At 36.6% G+C, this 20,074-nt stretch overlaps 1 protein-coding gene across 2 annotated transcripts in view; it reads right to left on the reverse strand.

Moving 5' to 3' along the window:
- LOC127448106 (histone deacetylase 4-like) overlaps positions 1 to 20,074 on the reverse strand; it is a 288,908-nt gene that overhangs the window by 152,937 nt on the left and 115,897 nt on the right. For both annotated transcript variants that reach the window (XM_051710403.1, XM_051710401.1), the window contains exon 3: positions 19,061 to 19,129. In XM_051710403.1, coding sequence (XP_051566363.1) covers positions 19,061 to 19,129 — 69 coding nt within the window. The remainder of the gene's footprint in view (positions 1 to 19,060; positions 19,130 to 20,074) is intronic.

Raw genomic sequence — 20,074 nt, forward strand, 5'->3', positions numbered from 1 at the left:
AGAAACGACAAGAGAGAGAAATGGTTCTAGTATATAAAAAGACAGAATGGATATTAAGTGACAGCTCACAAAACATGTGATGAACATGTCCATGTTATACTGTATTTCACCTCATAATCAAGTGAAGGTTTTTTATATATATATTTTTTTTATATATTTTTTGCTTACACAAAAAGAAGCCTATTTTTAGGACCATTAACCTGTTACATGTTTTGCGGTTCAATTCAATTCTACAGCATTTTAAATTACATACTGTTCCAAAAGATTTACAGAAAAAAAAAAAAAAAAAAAAAAAAACCATTAGCAAATTTTCCCATCTAATTGTAATTACTATATTTAAATTCTCATTACTGTAAACCAAAAAAAATTATATATATATATATATATATATATATATATATATATATATATAGATATACTGTATAAATATTACATCCAAAAGTATTTACAAGGTATCTGTTGCAAAGATACTTTTTATGCCAATTAAAATACTGCATTTGAATAATTTTTTGAAATGAGAATCTATTGAGGATCATCAGTGAGAACAATGGAAAAAGCAAAACAAAACAACTTTCTTTTTTCTTTTCTTTTTTGCCTTTTGAGTCAAATGTGACCGGGACATGTTTCTGTGTGATTTCTGAGTGATTATTCACAATATTACTGTAATGGTGCTCTAAGATGTCGCTAATACATTAAGAAAAACATACCAACCATTGGCGATAAAATAGGAATCAACAGCTAATTTTGATTATAACTCTTAGAACTCAGTTAAATCACTTATAAGTCAGCTAAATCCACAATCCAAGCCTTATATGGGTGTGTGTTCATTAGAGCTTAGTACCACCAGCCACCTCACGATACGACAAGTATTGCGATACACATCACGATTTGATATATATTGCAATACATCACAATATTATGATTAGATTTCGCATTTAATTTAAATTAATTTGGGAATATTTCAGTTATAATGTCCATTTTGCTAACATAAAGTATGAAATTATCTTTCAGCTAATGCTGTTATTCATTATACAGTCCCACCAGGATTTCACGGCACTTTTTCCAGATTTTTGTGGCCCAAAATGACTGGATTTGCTGCGGCTTTTCTCAAATTTTGCGATGCAATTTGCGTCATTTTGTGGGGTTGTTTTGCAGTGAAAGCTGACAAATCATCATTATATGCCTTTGTAATTGTGTTAATTACATTATAAATGCAATTACATGTAATAATGTAGTGCACAATAACTGAATACGCAGTTAGCCAAAAAAAAAAAAAAAAAAAATTACACACAAAAATAGGCAACCATACATTTAGGTGAAACCTGTGGGTATTGGAAGACCCTTAATTATTTTTGTTTTAAAATGTTCTGCCTCAGACAACACAAGCAAAAGTCTAGTCGTGCGATATATCTGTAAACTAAAAACATCAATGAGGATTCATTAGGCCTGTTGCAGTTATTACATTTTCTGATATTGAAATCTGATATATGACCATTTATGAACAAATACAATTAGAGTTCATATATTTAAGCATTTATGTAAAAAATGCGGAGATTGGTTGAATTTGCAAGAATTCTTGCGATCGCAGGATCGCAAAATCCTGGAGGGACTGGTTATACAGGGGATCTTCTAACTTGTTAAATTATGGACGTATCAATTTTACAAATTTTATTTTGTTATTAGTTTTTCCTCATTTTGGAGATATTTTAGCTTTTAAAAAAATATTGTCCTTGTATTACATCAATAAATATGATGTAATGAAATTGCATATATTATATTGCATATATACAATTTACTGTAACATGTTTGTTGTTTACATACCTAATTTGTATTATTTACAAGTATTTACTTAGACATGTAGAAAAAGTGCTAAAACGGTACTGTCTCTTTAAGACCTGTGGCAGGGACTTTGACAGTAATGTTTGTTTGGTCGAATGGCTTCTTTACAGCATTCATGCTATGTGTGATTTGAGTTAAATGTGTCTTTTGCTGTTTTTGACAACAAATGGTTTGCTTGGATCTAGTCTTTGGACTCGCATCACACAGAAAGAGTCAAAGCTTTTACTCTCAGCACGCAGTGAAAAGATCTCGGCGCTGAACTTCTTCGCCACTACACCACTCAAACACTTGTGAGAGAAATCTAAAAAATGTACCAGGCCGTGGCTAATCACAGACATTTTATATTGCATATGGGAAGTATTTACGCACATGTGATTGTAGGGAATTGCAGATAGAAAGAGCGATCTTGGCATTTAAAGAACTGACATTTGGATCGTACCAATGACGAATTTTTTTGCCAAGATAGATCCAAACGCGTGAGAGAGGTCCAGCATGTCCGTGAGAGAAACCGTGAATTCTGCAGGATCAGTTTCAGTCTCTTTTGTGCCTCATCTGACTGCACTGAAAATATCACGATGTATCATGATACATGTACAATATGTACAATAAGTATCAATACAATACCATGAGAAAAAGTATCGCGATATATCGATATTTGATTGTATCGACACAGCCCTAGTGTTCATACAGTAAGAACATATGTGGCCTGCTCCCTCATTTTGGCCGTTTTCACACCTAGTTAATTTGAGCACTCCAAGTGCTCTCAGAGCGGTATAACGTGTATATGTGAACAACCCAAGTGGTCTCAGACCCCCCCCCTAAAAGGACCCAAACGCGAACCATACTCAGACCACCTCAGGAGGTTTGTGAGTCCTTTTGTGGTTTGATTGATTTGTGTGATGTGAAAGTGAAGAGGTACCAGTCCGCTATGCATTTTATGACACAAGTACCTTGTGGCTTGCCATACATGGCTGCATTACATAATTCATATTCCAGTCACAATTTACTGTCCACATATGGGAATTTTAAGCGAATATAGATATACCATGATTACCATGACGTGTTTTTGTGTCTCATATTCTGTTCTTGTTATATTATTTGAGCACCTAAAATGAACTGGCCGCATTCAGAGCAGTGCAGTTCGTCAAGATGAACCGCTTTAAAGTGCTCTGAAGGGCGTACCGTCTACGGAGGTTTGTGCCAAACTCCCAAGAAAATACAAGTGAGGATTTTTATTGTTTCACTTTAATTTTATTTGCGCAATGGCAAATGTTCTTGGCTCATACACACAATGTAAATGACACGCAGGAGATGCTTGCTTGCTCCATTACTCTCGAGATGATAGATAAAGAAACATTCACATAGAATTTCAAATGCTTTCCTTCATGCAAAATAAGGGCTTGTAGGTTTTATCGGAGTGCCTTAACATAATGTGAGAGTGTGAAGAATGTAGGACAGAAATACAGTATATATTACTACTTTTGCATAATGTAATATAACTGGCTGTGTTGTCTTGGTTTCATAATTGATATAACATAAAATATAACTTATGTAATTCTATCCCTGTGCAATAATTTTTGATGAAAAATACTGAACTACTGAAGGTATAGGCCTATCTGTAATAAGCATATGTGAACCTTAAGAAGTATGACAATTTGTATGACAATTGCTTATCATAATAATCGCAATTATTTATGAAACATTATTGTCAGCCAAATTTCATAATCGTGACAGCCCTAGCTGCAACGGGGTCCTTAAGGACCTGTTGTGTGAACAACAAGGGGTCTGAGACCACAATAATGTGAAGAGGACCAAAAAAGATACTGGATCCTCTTTTAAGTCCACTCACATTGTGAACACCAAAAGCACTGAGGGCAATTGCGGCTGGTTCCCTTTCTGGTTCACTTTAACTGAACTGGGTTTGGTTCACTTAAAACGTACTATATGTGAAACCACCCTTTGGATCGCAGTGACCCAGAATCACATTTCCATATTTCTACACTACAGTAAAAAAAAGGAAGGTCTCAGCTTTCTAATGATATCATTTTAGGGCATTTTCAGACCTGTAGCTCGTTTGATTTGTTTCAAACTTGGGGCTAAAATTGTTGGAATGTTGCATTTTTTCCTTGGTTCTGTTCGCTTTCACAAGGTAACGTTTCAAAACGGACCAAAACTGTATTAATAAAAGTCACATGTGAGCAAACTGTCACATTGGTCAGAATGTTTGTGCACTGTTCCAGGATTTAGCTCATCTGCTCAACCGTTACAAATATTTGAGTATTGTAATATATCAAATAATGTGCTATCCGAATGAGTGAAGCGATCACACTAAAATGACCTCAGGAATTATTCAACAACTCACATTTTAAACGTGCAACTATACCTAATATAGTTGCCAAAAGGCTATATCTACATTTTGATGATGAATTACAGTGACGTGTCTTCTACAAAGATCCATCAGGTATGTTTATGATTTTTATAGGGATATTGTTTGGTTCATTGGTCCGTTAGGTTGGACTGCATTCTCACCACAAGTGAACCGCTCAAGGGTTCATTTGCAGTTTGTTTTGGAGTGGATCCAAGTGTGATTACCGTGTACAAATATGCCTTAACGAACTGAACTATAGAAGAAAACACAACAGGTTCTGGATCAAATACTCCAAACGAGCCAGATGTGAAATCGCCCTTAATGTATCTATCCCAAACATTGCCAAGATACAGGCTAATCATTTAAATGACGGCTGTCATAAAACCTTGCTTTTAGAAAAAGGCCTTTAAAGATTCCAAACAATTTTAAGATATTATTTGACATAATTTGAAGATTATATTTAAGCATGCATACAATTTTTAAGACGTACAGTACTGTGCAAAAGTTTTCGGCATTTATGAAAAATGTTGCATAGTGAGGATGTCTTCAAAAATAATGAAATAAATACTTTTCATTTAACATTTAATGTCAGACAAAGTCCAGTAAACATAAAAAAAGCTAAATCAATATTTGGTGTGACCACCTTTGCATTCAAAACAGCACCAATTCTCCTAGGTACACCTGGACACAGTGTTTCTTGGTTGTTGGCGGATAGGATGTTCCAGTCTTCTTGGAGAATTCACCACAGTTCTTCAATCTATTTAGGCTGTCTCAATTGCTTCTGTCTCTACATGTAATCCCAGACTGACTCGATGTTCAGTAGGAGGCTTTGTGGGGGCCATGACATCTGTTGCAGGGCTCCCTGTTCTTCTATTCTAATAATTTCTATTTGCACAAGTAATGTTTGGGAGTCTAACATTTATATTTCCTATTGACACACTAAAGCTGAAGATATAAATAACCATCTTAAGACAAATGCTTTTGTGAAACATCTTGTGTGCCTAAGACTTTTGCACAGAACTATATATAACAGCTTAAGTAAAAAATATATAATGCAAGGACACTGCTCTTGCATGTTCAGTGCGCAGTGTGTACATTTGCATATTAATATAAAATATCTATATAACATCGATATGGGCTCACGAAGCATACTTGGAACATATCCATGTCACATCTCAGACAGTGATGGTACTTAACATTTTTGCTATATTCTCTTCTCTAGAGTTTTTTATTTTCTTCAAGCTAACTTACTGTGAACTTTGGTTAACTGTCCTGAGGTAAATGAGGAGCGACACATATGCAGCGCTCTTATTTAAACTGACAGCAGCTGAAGCGATTTTACACATCGTATTATGAGACATACAAAAAACAAATAGTTTTAATTTCATAATAGCATTGACATAATTTGAAAGTTGAGACTTTGCTTTATATATATATAAAAAAAAATAAATAAAAAAAACAAAACACTCAAAAAATAATTTTTTTGACCAAATTTCACGTTTTCATAAAACAGCCCATTGCGACTTATGACTCATTTCAATGGAGCGCATCACAAACATATGAATGGGATACATCTAGAATGTACCAAAAAGCTGACAGAGTAGCTGTCTCCCGGCTGGCATCCGGTTATCTTGGCAGCTCTGACCTGGGCGTGGGTGCCAAGGCGGGCAGACAGGGTGCCACATTCAGAGGGCCAGGCAGGAGGCATGGTGACCATCTGTGAGGGCTGGCACCTGTAGCAGCCAGCAATCTCCCTCCAAAAACTCATGTACTGTACACGGGTGACTTCCTCTGCCATTCACCTCTCAACACAACCTGGTTAGTGAAAATGTCTTCAACATGAATTTGAACAGAATGATTTTAGGCTGTGACTTCATCATAGGGCTGGGTAATGCTGTAACTTGTCGCAACTAAATTTTGGTCACAGGTGTGAAGATATCTTATAATGATGTTAAATGTGCCTCATCCAATCAGAACTCAGAGTTTTGCATTTTGTAATATTACATTTACTGTTGTGGGTCTTCTGTTTTAAAGTGTTACAATACATTAGAGAAAATAATCAAATATGATGAAGTACCTCATTTGTAAAGAACTTTATTCACTGTATTATCCAAAAACAGGATTAATACATTAACTGAATTTCATCCAGCAAAAAAAAAAACTGCCTATATTGTGATACATCCTGTTATCATGAAACAAAACCACTCATAGCATGATACTGAGATTGGTCATAGTACCCACCCCTACTCAAATAATTCACAATTGATCACTCTTCCAAAAATAAATAGTCTAAACTTGTGTCAGCAAAAGAGTCTTGGTCAAATGCATTTTTTGGTGTTGAATCAGCAGAGAGCAGAAATTGCTATGCAATACAGATTTCATAGTAAGCACTAAAACTTGTGCTGATTTGTTCAAGAATTAAGCAGGGTTGTGGGGACAGATTATGTAAACTGTACAGAGTGGGAGCGGAGTGGACTGAGTGTTTTTTTTTTTCTTGGAGCGAGGAGTACTTTAAGAGTTTCAGTGTTCTCTCTGATACGAGCTTGACACATGTTAACAGCCTATAATGCAGTTGCATGTAAACAATAATTCACTAGACATTAAACACGGTTAGTGATGCACCGAAATGAAAATGATTGGCCGAAACCGAAAATTCTGGACATATTGGGCTCAAAACCGAAACTGTATTTTAGATAAGACATTGTTTGGAATAATGAAATTCTAGATGTTATTATTAGTAGGGATGCATATTGCATTATAAAATAAACAGAAGAACTACATAAAAAAGTGTAGCCTATTAAAAAAAACCTTTATTGTTAATCTAGGTAACTCCTAGCCAATCACATGTAAGCCAATGCTTTATAAGTCTGCACACAATCTATCACATTACTGTTTCAGTGTGCCAACACGGCAACCTCCACCACCCCACCACCACCAGTCGAGTCCCGTCCTGCACAGGGGTATGCTCCTCACCCCTGCCTCCTATCTCCGGCAGGATATGACAGTTCCGAGTTCAACTTCTTCAGACCGCCAGACGGGGCTTACACCAAAAAGAGATATTACATTTTCTGTTTTATATTCATCAAATAAACGTGATCGTGAATTTCACTCAAGTCAGCAAGTCTTCCTGATAGAAGTAGCACATCATCATGAGCACATCGCAAGCTGCGCGTGCTACAGTATAGGTGTGTGTCAACAATAGAGCAGCCCTCATTCACTGAAGTGCGCTGCGCATGCAGACTGTAAATTTACTTACTGAACGCATCATTTGCGATTCACAAAACTATTGCATAGCTTTCAATATTATGCACAAATCAAATGGACTACTTTAATAGAGCCTTTATGCTTCTTTACTGTCATATTGTAGCTTGACTGTAAGGACTCTGACACAAAATAACACAATACCGGAGCACTGGAAAACGCTCTAATGAGCTAATGACCAAGATAATGATCACATTAACTCTGGGGATGTGGACTTTAATGTGCAACATAAACAATGCTTTTTCTCCAAGTGAGTATTTCTGTTAGTGGATTTTAAAGTAAAGGTTTCTGTTCCAATTTTTTTTCTCTTTCATCCAAAAACCGTAAAATAGCATTTTATGATTGCAACGGCCAAAATTTCGGTGCACCCCTTCATACAGTGTTAACAGATCACGGTTCCCACCCTTTTTCCACCAATGAATTTATGACTTTTCTAGTAGTTTGTGAATTCTGGAAACCATTTATTTATTTTTTATCATACTGATTCACTAATGAATCATTTTGACAGATTTGTTAACCATTTCGGCCAAATAACTGCAAAGAACCACCTCAAAAGATTTGCTCACTAATTGGACATCACTATGGTTTGCAAGCAAGTTCTAGTCTACACTCTTGTGAAATATTGTCAAAAAGAATGGAAGAGTGAAATTCAAAAAGATGTCGGAAAAAAAAAAAAAGTTAAGCGTTCCTCTTATGTGAAAATAAAATCTACGCACACGTAAAAAAATGTGTTACTCTATCCTTTTCAAGAAAACTATTTAATTAAACAATCAATTATACATTCAAAATTATACATCACCCTTTGTAACTGTACGGAAATTGCTTAAAACGTGATTTGAAAGAACCTCAGAATGCTTCAGTAAGTGCGTGGAAATTTTGAGCAAATTCATTTGCTGATGTTCTACTCCACTCACATAATTTGGTCGAGGAAACTGTTAGGCCCCACCCCCTCAACTTTAGCTGTATGTATCAGTCGCCTGTAGTGACCTGGCCAGCCTCCAGCCCCACTGGAGCTCAGCCAGGAACAGAGAGAGGTGGAGAGAGGTGCAATGACCCTTTTCTTCTGGGAGAGTTGGAAAGAGAACGATAGGGAGAGAAAGTAAAGAGAACTGCAACGTAAGCCAATAAAACCATTCAGCCACACAAAGAAATACCCCATAGAGGAGACAAGGTGACCCTGACAGCTTATAAACTTTCTCACCCTCAAAATAAGCCACTATCAGAGTATGCACTTCAAGTAAACACTGCAAAATCAGTAAAAAAAAATGTAAATCTAGACTTTCAAACTGCATATCATCACAACTGTGGTATAGTGGATGGTGCATGTGCACGTCACATTGACTTGTGGTGATCATGCTGGAGATGTAGGTTCAAGTCCAGCCTGTGCTGTGTCTGAATAAAAGGTCTGCATGTGCCCAAATTAAGTTAAAATTAAAACATAAAACATAACATCATATATCATATTAGCATCATATTATTATTGTTATAAATATTATTATTAGTATTATTATTATTATTATTATTATTATTATTATTATTATTATAAGAGTGCTAAAATTAAAATGTTACATTTTAAAACATGTTTACAAGAATTTATCTACAAATATGAATACATTCTTCTTCTAATTATTATTATTAATGTGCTAATATAATAATAACATTTTACAAATATGAATATACTATTATAATTGTTATTATTATTATCAGTATGCTAAAATAAAAATAGTAAAAAATAACATATAATATATTTTTCCAAAAAACAGCAACTTTACATACATGAATGATAAATCATTATTATTATTATTATTATTATTATTATTAGCAGCAGTAGTAGTAGTAGTAGTATATAATTTATAACAGTAATAATAAAATTTGTATCATTTATAATTTTAACAGTATTTTTTATTATTTTATGTCACGGTGTAAAATAAGAAATTAAATTAAATTCAGTAAAATAAAATAAATAAAAAAATCTTAAAATTTGTTGAATTTGTATTTGCTATTTTGATATAATTCAATGACGTGTATCAGTCTTTAAAAACCTATATTGTCCATGACTACTGTGCGTGCAGAATAAAGCCGGAGTGAGAGAAAAAGAGATGGAAACTTAGACACAAGGAGTGAATAAAGTAACTCAAACAAGGTATAACATTTTCTAAGGAGTGTTTTGAAAATAAAATAAATTACAAATAATTAGCATACGGGTCACACCCATTCCACATCCCTGCCTGTTCACCCCTGTTATCTGTAGTGCTATTTCTATCTCTCTCTCTGGCACTTAAAAGCTCATCAATAATTCAGAACTCTAAATAAAGTGGCAACGCTGTGATAAAACAAGACTCTGGGAACACCAGGCAGCCTCTCTAAGCTCATCGCCGCAGGGCCTGAAACCAAAACATACACACACACACACGCAATCACACACCACCACAACTGGAGTGCCAAACTCCAAAAACCAGAGAGGAAATGTATTAGCATCAGGATGCACACACAGCAATGCCATTTGTGCATGGACAACAGGGCTGGGTGATATAGATAAAAAATTATCTATATATTTTGCCCTGAAAATATATCTCTATTTATGCATTTGATCTGAAATGGCTTAAGATTATTTTTATTTATTTTTTTCAAGAGGAATCAACATTTTAACCAAAAAGTCACTGTAACTTTTTTAAAGATTAAAAATGTTTAATGCAAAGTCAAAAGTAAAATAAAGCAAAAATACAGTTGAGACAAATCAAGTATAACTGTTCACTATATGAACACAATGAAGAACAATATATAATCATTTTAATTAATATGAACCACTACAGCAATACATAGTACTTTTTATTACAATTTATTACAATGCCATGTGAACATTTGTGAGCAATGATGCAAATATATTGTTGATTCAGAGTTATGACTCAATTCACTGCAACATACTGTTTGAACTGATTCAAAGAAATTCATTACAAACTTTAACACAGTGCTTAAGGGGTCTTTAGGCCCAATAAAAAACACATTAAAATCATTCTGATATTTACAATGTTGTTTATTGGTTTTATCATTAGCACAATCACTGCAAATATTGACACACACACACACACACACACACACACACACACACACACACACCCACCCACCCATACGTTGGTGCGGCTATCCTTATGAGGACTCTCCATAGACATAATGATTTTTATACTGTACGAACTATAGATTCTATCCCCTAACCCTACCCCTAAACCTAACCCTCACAAAAAAACTTTCTGCATTTTTACATTTTCAATATAACATAATTTAGTATGTTTTTTAAGTGATTTGAATTATGGGGACACTATTAAATGTCCTCATAAACCACATTTATAGCATAATACCCTTGTAATAACCAATTTGTAACCTAAAAAAAATTTCCTCGTAAACCACCCAAACCTGCCCGCCCCCCCACACAAACACACACACTCTTCTAACGGCTACTTAATATGCAAGGAAATCTGTCATCATAAACTTCATCAGTATCTGTATGAGAATCAAATTTCCTCCTCCTAAGATAATTAGAAATCCCCACTCTTACACACATACATTTTTCAGGAACAAACAGAATGTGCAGACTTTTTTATGCAACTTTTGCGCTAATATGAGGGGTAATCTGTGGAATTAATTTTACAACAGTGCCCGCCCACTTTTTCAGAGTACTGACTGTGTACTTATAGTCTGTGTACTGTGTACAAGACTACCATCTTAAGCAACAGCACGAACTACAATCCCGTAAAGCATTGCGAATTATGTAATCAAATATAAAGCGATAGAAATAAATTTAAATTTAATTTTCACAATGCATCATTGGAGTGGGCAGTCACTTCCGGACTTGCTTGCCAGGCTTTCTTGGATGCAGTTCTCTGATTGGTGAAGCTTTCTCTGCTGGACCATGGGTAATGTAGTTGTTTACCAGGAATTCTGCTATCAAAGACGATTTTTAAACAATAGAGTTGAAATAACGCAGACTGATGGCTTCAAAGGATGCATATACCAACGATGAAGAACCTCTGAGCTCCTGGTACATCTGTCTTTAAAAGTTTATAAGTTATCACTGAAAATCAATTTGTCTATGAAAAAAAAAATTATGTGATTTTCACTTCCAGAACCAGACTGTTGCGCTCTATTCTAGAGAGCATTCTATTGGACAAAAATGTTGATACATCCCTGAGAGCAAGATGAGTCATCGATATTATTGGTCCGTTTACCGGAAGTGAAAGACAGCAAACTTTAAATACTTATTCCTGTAAACAATAATTTGGTCAGCTTTTAGAGCTTATATATGATCTTAATGCCACGGAAATTTGAATTTGACTTCAAGGGGTTCTTTTAACAGAACAAGAGAGTAGCCTACTACAATGTAATTGCCAGCTAAAAGCACAAACAAATCATGTGTAGAACTTTGCGAATGATGGGTGTTTGAGTACTTTGGGAGCAGATTCAACATGATGAACCTGGAATTATCTAATGCCTCTGCTATTAAAAGCTATAGTGTTATTAGGGCAGTGGTGCAGCCGTTGGGTCACATCCGTGGTGCTCATCCAGGAGACGCAGATTCAAGTCCAGCTTCCCAAATATTTCAAGTTTCCTCTTCACTATTTCTATTTGATAAAAAGCTTCAAAAAGCACAAAAATGCAATCAAAAATGTATGGCGTACATGCTAATAGTTATAAAGAGCAGATGCACTCACATTTTTGGAGATGGCCGGTTTGGAGCTCAAAGGTAGAAAAAGAACCATCATTTCAACCAAACATTGTAGCCAATTAGAGTCAACATACTGTATTTACAGCAAGAAGTAAAACACATTAAAAACCTACAGTAGCTGAAATAATAGGACAAAAGCTTTAAGCAAAGTCCCAGACACAGACAATTATGCTTGAATGCACTAACAACACCAGGGCCGGGTAAGGACTGTCTATAACATAAATAAGACATGAGATAGACTGAATATAGAGTATGACATCAGTGCTCAGCATGCACAGAGATTTAAGCACTAATTCATCATATTAAAAATGTTTTGCTCTGATATAGTATTCCTACTCTAAGTCAGTTTTCAATTTAGTGTGCTTCATTGACATGACGAAAAACTATGTTTCTATTGCCAAACACTTTAGAGTAGCTGCATAACAGGGCTGTCAACAGAGCTGGACTAAATTTGAATTTTTCTAATTTCATTTTAGCAAAATTCGAATTATATTCGAAGTTTAAAGACATTACTTTAGGTAGAGAAAAAAGCTACAAGACATCATTGATGGACAGATTTTTTGTAAATCAATATTATCTCCTAAGTCAACAAGAGGGCTCAATGAATAAGGCTACGTCTACATTAATCCGGACACATTTGAAAACGGTGTTTTCGTTTTCGAAACGCCCTACGTCCAACTGCCATTTTCAAGCATTTTCCAAAAGTTGCTTGTCCACACTGAAACATATGAAAACGCTTAAATCCCCTTAAGACGCTGTCACATATCCCTTTGCACTGCAAAATTCCGCGGGTGAAATTACAGACATCTCAATGGGAATCTCAATGGGAATCCACGCAATCGTGAATTTCACACGATGGACTTCCTTTGGAGAAACGTGAGAAATGTTCTTACGTGGAAATCACCGCGTTGACCAATAGGAAGTTGCTTGGTTTGGCAGTAACCTCTGTGTGGGCAGTGCTTTGTAAACAGCTACACTGAATAGTCACAATGGACAAGGACATAATTTTAGCAGTGAGTTTTAACTGAACTCTTTTTAAATCAAGTCTCAGTGACTATAAAGTGCAACATTAAAAAAGGCTGCTTGACAAATATATTTATGCTGGTTTCATGCGTCCTCAACGTCCGCCCAAGGCATCTTTGCCTGCGGAATTTGGCGTAAGAATGTGTGACTGCGGCATTATTGCGAATGCAAAAAATCACCGTTGCATGTACGGTCTGAAACACAATTATCCTCGTGTTCCGCCGCCAGACACCAATTCCGCGTAAACTTCCCATCACCTTGGAAGGAATGTAATGTGTATGTTGTACAAAGTAACATTTATCTTTAACAACACTATTAAAGTGAATATGACACCTTGTCTCAAAGCTCCAGCTAAAGAGAGCGAGACCTCAAGCATGACATTCGGTAGGTGTGTGACAACCTCGGCCAAAATCAAGTTGTTGCGAACCAGCTAGTGAGATGCGACCTTAACATACTGCAATAAGAATAATTTTAGACCCATTTGTTGACAGCGTTGGCCGGCGTGACATCGCAGAAATAGAAACCATTTCAAAAATAGAATGCCATTTCGCTGTCGCTCGTCGTGCGTCACCGTTGGTTAGAACAAAAACTCTGATTAACATGAAAAGATACCTTTTATCGCATGTTGCAGCGTCGCACTGCATCTGGTTAAGACACGGTGTTAGGCACAACAGCAGCGCTATGACACAGCCCGCCATCTTGATTGTTTTTATTGAATGGATCACATGACTACGTCACATGACAACAAATACGTCTTCGGTTTCAGATATATCAGTTTTCCCAGTCCACGCAACAACGTGAAGACGCCATTTTCAAATTTATCCACTTGGGAGAAGGTTTTAAAAAAGCTCAGTTTTCCACCTCTGGAGTCGCGAGTTCGAATCCAGGGTGTGCTGAGTGATTCCAGCCAGGTCTCCTAAGCAACCAAATTGGCCCGGTTGCTAGGGAGGGTAGAGTCACATGAGGTAACCTCCTCGTGGTCTTAGTTAAGTGGTTCTCGCTCTCAATGGGGCACGTGGTAAGTTGTGTGTGGATCACGGAGTGTAGCATGAGCCTCCACATGCTGCGAGTCTCTGCGGTGTCATGCACAGCGAGCCACGTGATAAGATGCGCGGATTGACGGTCTCAGAAGCGAAGGCAACTGGGACTTGTCCTCTGCCACCCAGATTGGGGTGAGTAACTGCACCACCACAAGGACCTAGTAAGTAGTGGGAATTGGGCATTCCAAAATTGGAGAGAAAAGGGGATAAAATAAATTTTTTAAAAAGCTCAGTTTTCGCTGACAAAAACGCCATCTCAGTGTGGACAGAAGGCCAAAATATAAACCAAACAGCACCGTGTTTATTGATATTTTGTTTCATTGCAAAGAAAATACCTGGCTGTTCACAAAAAAGCATTCAATTTTAAATTAAACTAAACAGGAACCCTGACAGAACAGAATAAAACAGAATGCGGAGATCTCAAGACTTACTTTTCGAAACTGAACTTGACACAGATTTTAAAACGCACTGATTGTGCTGCGAGACGCTGATAAGAGAGCAAGACGCAATGGCAAAAGACCTCCACCTGAGTCACTGTCAGTGCTTGCCACTGAATGCACAGTTTTAGCATTAAGATTTAAATTTTTCTCTTAAATTCGACTAATATTCACATTTTGAAATTTAATTTGACAGCTTAAATGCATAAAATTATTATTATTATTATTATTATTTTTTGAAAAAGTAAAATAACAATAGTGTAAATATAATTAACAAGTAATGTTGACAAATTAAAAAACAATAGATATGCTTTTACGCTAATAAAAATATGCTTAAAATTAAATTAAATAAATGTGAAGAATAAACTAAGTAGCAGCATTTAACAAAGGTCATATACAGTAGGTTTAACAAGTATTAAAAGGGAAAGATTAAAAAATAAGAAAGAATGCTGTTACACTAGAGCTTTTGGTGCAAATGTGAATGTTGTTTTACAAGTCAGGTGCACAAGTTTAAGGTGGTCTGGATACACAGTACGGCAAATGTTTTAGGTAGGAAAAATGTTGTATAGTTATGATGTTTTTAAAAATAATGCCATGATTTAAAAAAAAAAAAAAAAACTGCTCAACCGTTACCGTCAGATTTTATGCCCAAACCCGACCCGAAATCGCTATTATGTTTCTTCTTATTTTCATAATAGGATGTATGCAAGCATCACAGACAACATTTGTAAGAGTACAGTAACAGTAAGCATTCACAGGCAGTAAACATAACTTCTTCACAACATTGATTGTTGTGAAACATGCGCTAAAAACAAGCTAGACGCAGTGCAAAGAATGAAACAAAACGCAGCTCTCAAGATGAATTTTCTGCTACGTTTTTTTTTTTTTTTTTTACTTGGAAGTGACAATGTGTCTAAAAAATACGGCAGTCCTGCAAAACACATACGATGTGAACTGCCCCTATCGGTACGTGTTCACTGGAGCAGAAGAGCTGCTCAAAGCCACTCACAGTGCCAGCTGCAAATTTAGGACATGGTACATCGAGTGTGAATTGATGATTTTAGTTCAAGAGCAATAATATCATAAATATGCACAATTACAGTTGAAAAGATCCTAGCTTCATGTTTTCACACTTTTGAACAATGAATGCGTGCAATCATCATTTAAAGTCTGTTTGAAGACTGCATTTTTGCTCCTCTTCTAAATAAATTAGCATTTCTCAACTTTTTGACACTCTCTACCGCTCTCAAAGCTTGTTCTGCGACACTGTCAATCCGCCTAGCGAGTGTGGAACTCGTCTCCCATTGAAGAGAATTGAAAATGCCCGCTCAGCTATGCTCACCACGCGGCAGTGACATGTCCGTTTCCACGTGTTTGTAAGTAAAAGCATGTGCGCGAAACAAGTTAGGTAGGAGTTATTGTTTCATTAGTTACAAACCCGAACCCCACCCCAACACAAAGTCATACTTGAAAAATTAACCCGAATCCAGCCCGAAACCTCATGGGTACAGCTGCGCACAGTATTTCAAGGTTGTTGGCACATAGAACTTGTCACAGTTCTGTGTCTCAATTGTTTCTATATCTTTATGTAATCCTGTTCTTACTAAATGATGTTGAGATCCGGGTTCTGTGGGGGCCACACTGTCTCTTTTTTATATTCAGTATATATTATGCTGAGAAAAATGTGTTTGTCATTATGTCAAAATGTTCTTGACAAGTTTTGTGAGATTCACCTATATTTTATGCACCTTTCTCTACCTACTGTATCTATGTGTTCGTAACAACCCTTCACACAAATACACAATGGAGTGCCTAGGCATTTTGTATACTCTTCCATGTTTAACAGTATTTTTGAACTGCTACATATATAATGGTTACATGTTTAACCCATGCTGAATAATGCATGAAGCCACATATGGTGGTTTGATATTACGTATGAGCTGTTCTGACAACAGCGTGAGTAGAAGACCAGTGAGAACACTGTAACTATCGTCCGTACAGGCCAGACATGGAATGACTGGCTTGAAATGTTATGGTCCAAAAATGGCAAGCTTGCTTCGTCCACATGAATGAACGCATTAAACACACGGAATACAGTAACATCAGTCCCTGCTCAGAGTGTGTGTTTCCAATCAATTCTTATTTAGCATGGAGAGGGAACAGAGGAAAGAGAGTGAACGAGTGGAAAGGCGCCTTTGGCAGTGAGCAGGTCTCCAGGCGAGGCTTTCAGCTCCATCTGTTTCCTGCTCCACAGCTCCAGTCCTAACACAGCCTAAACCCAAACTAAACCCCGCCTAAACCCAAACCTGCACCTGCTTAAGCATAATAAAGCCAACTTATTGCAGTCTAAACTCAATGGAAAACCAAGACTTGTCTCAGTTTTTGAAAGTATGTTATACCAACTTTAAAACTTTTTCCCAAGAGTTATAGAAAACCGACATGTTCAGCTATAGTTCTAGAAAAGCACAATTGAAAAATCCTTTTGAAATCAGACAGCTGATCTGTGAACACAGAAAGCCTGAGAGAGTATATGTGTGTTCTACATGGAAATTCAAAAACATGTTTAAATGCTCCAGTGTAGCATCAGACTCCTGACACTGAAGGCGGCCTGTGGGTGGCTCTCTAGCCAGACCAGCATGTGCATGTCTGTACACAGACGCCACGGCTCATCTCTTTCAGTAGGAGCAGAGGGTAACCACATCGGCCTAACCAATGGGTTTGTGGCTAGCCAACACTCCACTGTTATTCCAGTTAATGGAGAAAGGAGGTACACACAGACATCCAGGGCCCAACATTAACTTTTTGCTAAAAAAAGCTAATGGTGGGTTAATCGAGAAAATGTACCTGCCATAATATTTCCAACCAGCCATTAAACTGCACTTTGTTTTATTTTAAACATTCTTAATATATCTTAATTATATATATTTTGTGTCAAGAATAGGGGTCAACCAATATGTTTTTGTTTTTTTCCAGGGCCGATACAGATAACTATTATTAGTAATCAAGGAGACCAATAACTGATATTTGAAGCCGATATTCATTTGCAGTAATAATTAAAATTTTAGTGTCAAAATTTACACTTATACAAACTCCAACACAAAATGTCCTTTAAATGCCTATGAACATGTGTTTAATGAAATACAGCAAAATAGAACATTTCAATATTATCTCTTGAAAAATGTTGGTTAGCTAGCTACCACTATCAATGCCATCATCAACTATAACATGTAAAAACACCAACTCATACGGGCGAGTAACTAATCTGTTAAATCAGTCGTTATCTCTGCCGCCCATCTATATTGCTACTCACTGTATTTCTCTGTTATGGTCTACTGTTGCGGGCCGGGGGAGAAAGGCAACGTGTGCAGAGCACGAAAGGGCATAAATGAAGCGTGTCCGGTGCAAGAGAAACATATTCAAAGATATAGCGCTGAAAGATCAGTGCTATCTAAGCCCCGGAGCACTTGCGGTGTATACAGCTCCATTGTTTAGTCACGCTGCTAACCTAAAGTGTAGAAACGGTGAGAAGGGGCAACCACTGTCATTATGTCTCACGGTCCGTATGGAACAAATTTGGGGTCCAGACCACGGTCAGCTAATTGGTGACTGCTGGCATAGAGTATTGCAATGTTTTTTGCAACTTCGGTATCTGCATTCTTACCTTTGAAAACAGCTTGTCCTCCCAGTGATTCAACTTTCTTTATCGCTTTCCTCTTTCCCACCTCTCCCCCACAAATACGGAGTTCGACGTGTTGATTGGCCATTTACTCGTGAGCTATAACTAATCCGATAATACTGTGGGCGGGACATTGAGCAAGACTACAAGCAGTAACCTTTCAGAGAGAGGTGGTGGCATCAGAGCCAATAGAATGCATTTTAAAACGTATCGGCAATCAGATCAGACAAAATAATGATTCCGATAATTAGAAAAATTATGAATATCGGATCCTTCCTTCCTTCCTTCCATCCATCCATCCATCCTTCTTACCAGCCATGAAACTGTATTCTGCATTATATTGGATTAAACAAACAGTGCAGGTTATTGTGTCTCTCGCAGCATTAATCTCCGTCTCTCTCTGTAAAACTACTCCTGTCACAAAAACGTGCAGACCCATGGGGATTTGTTCCTCATATTTTTATTTGGATGTTTAATGGAGAAAAATAAACTCACATACTGTCTCACATACTGTCAGTGAGGGAGACCTGAAGTAAGCCATATGACCAAGTACACATCAATTGTGTCAAAGCAGCCAATCAGACGTTCCTATTCAGTGACCTGTTAGATGACCTTTGACTCCTGGCTTTGGCAGCAGGGTTGCTCATAGCTGAATCAAGACCACACACAAACACACAGAAAGAGCTTCAGTCCTACCAGGAGGAATGTGGTTGACTCCAGATGGCTTCAGAAGCTCCAGAGGCTGCTCTTTACTAGGAAGTCCATCTGTGGGAGAGAGAGAGGAGGATTATTTCAACTGAGATATAGCGTGAACCACTGAGGGTTAAGGGAGCATAAGTCATCAAGATATCATGTTACAGCTCCGCAAGAAATTTAAACTAACCTACGCAACATATGGACCTTAGTCAGAGTAGACGCCATATAATGCGAATGAAAATGAGGCTATGAAGTACGGACATAAAATATGTTCATTGCATTGTACTTACAGTGTTTTAAAGGAATGTTCCAGGTTCAATACAAGTTAAACTCAATCGACAGGACTTTGGCATAATATTGATTACCACAAAAATTATTTGCAAAAAGCAAAAATCGAGGCACTTACAATGGAAGTCAATCATGAATCAAAATACATTTGTGTGGTAATCAATATTAAGACACACATGCTGTCGATTGAGCTTAACTTGTATTGAACCCGGAACATTCCTTTAATGTCACTATGAAATCAAAATTTACCCAATACATTTTTTAATACACATTTTTGGGGTTTATTGTGAACAATTCGTCTGTGTGCATTATTCTGAAGACATTTTTGTTTGTCTTTGTAAACTTTTATCAAAATGTAGTTGCTTTACCTCTGAATTGACATTCCTTTATGGATGATGTCACCAAGCAATCTTAATTTTTATAATCCCTCCCCACCAACCAACTAACTCACAATGCATTCAATTCCTGAAGGATAAAATGAAAGCCCACCCTACACCAACTCTCACTGAATACGCTGTTTCACTCATACATAAAAATACATCACATTACGGAAGAAAAATGAGTTGCCTATACTATTTTGTATTCACCTTGATGTCTTATGTCACACAGAATTTTCACAATTCATGTTTTCTGACCAATGGGATTTAAAAAAAAAAAAAAAGTTTTTCTTTTTTATAAAGGATTTTGTTCAATGTTTCGTTGAACGACAGAGTAAAGAACAAAACA

This window comes from Myxocyprinus asiaticus, chromosome 11 (genome assembly GCF_019703515.2).
Source record: "Myxocyprinus asiaticus isolate MX2 ecotype Aquarium Trade chromosome 11, UBuf_Myxa_2, whole genome shotgun sequence".
Classification (NCBI taxonomy): domain Eukaryota; kingdom Metazoa; phylum Chordata; class Actinopteri; order Cypriniformes; family Catostomidae; genus Myxocyprinus; species Myxocyprinus asiaticus.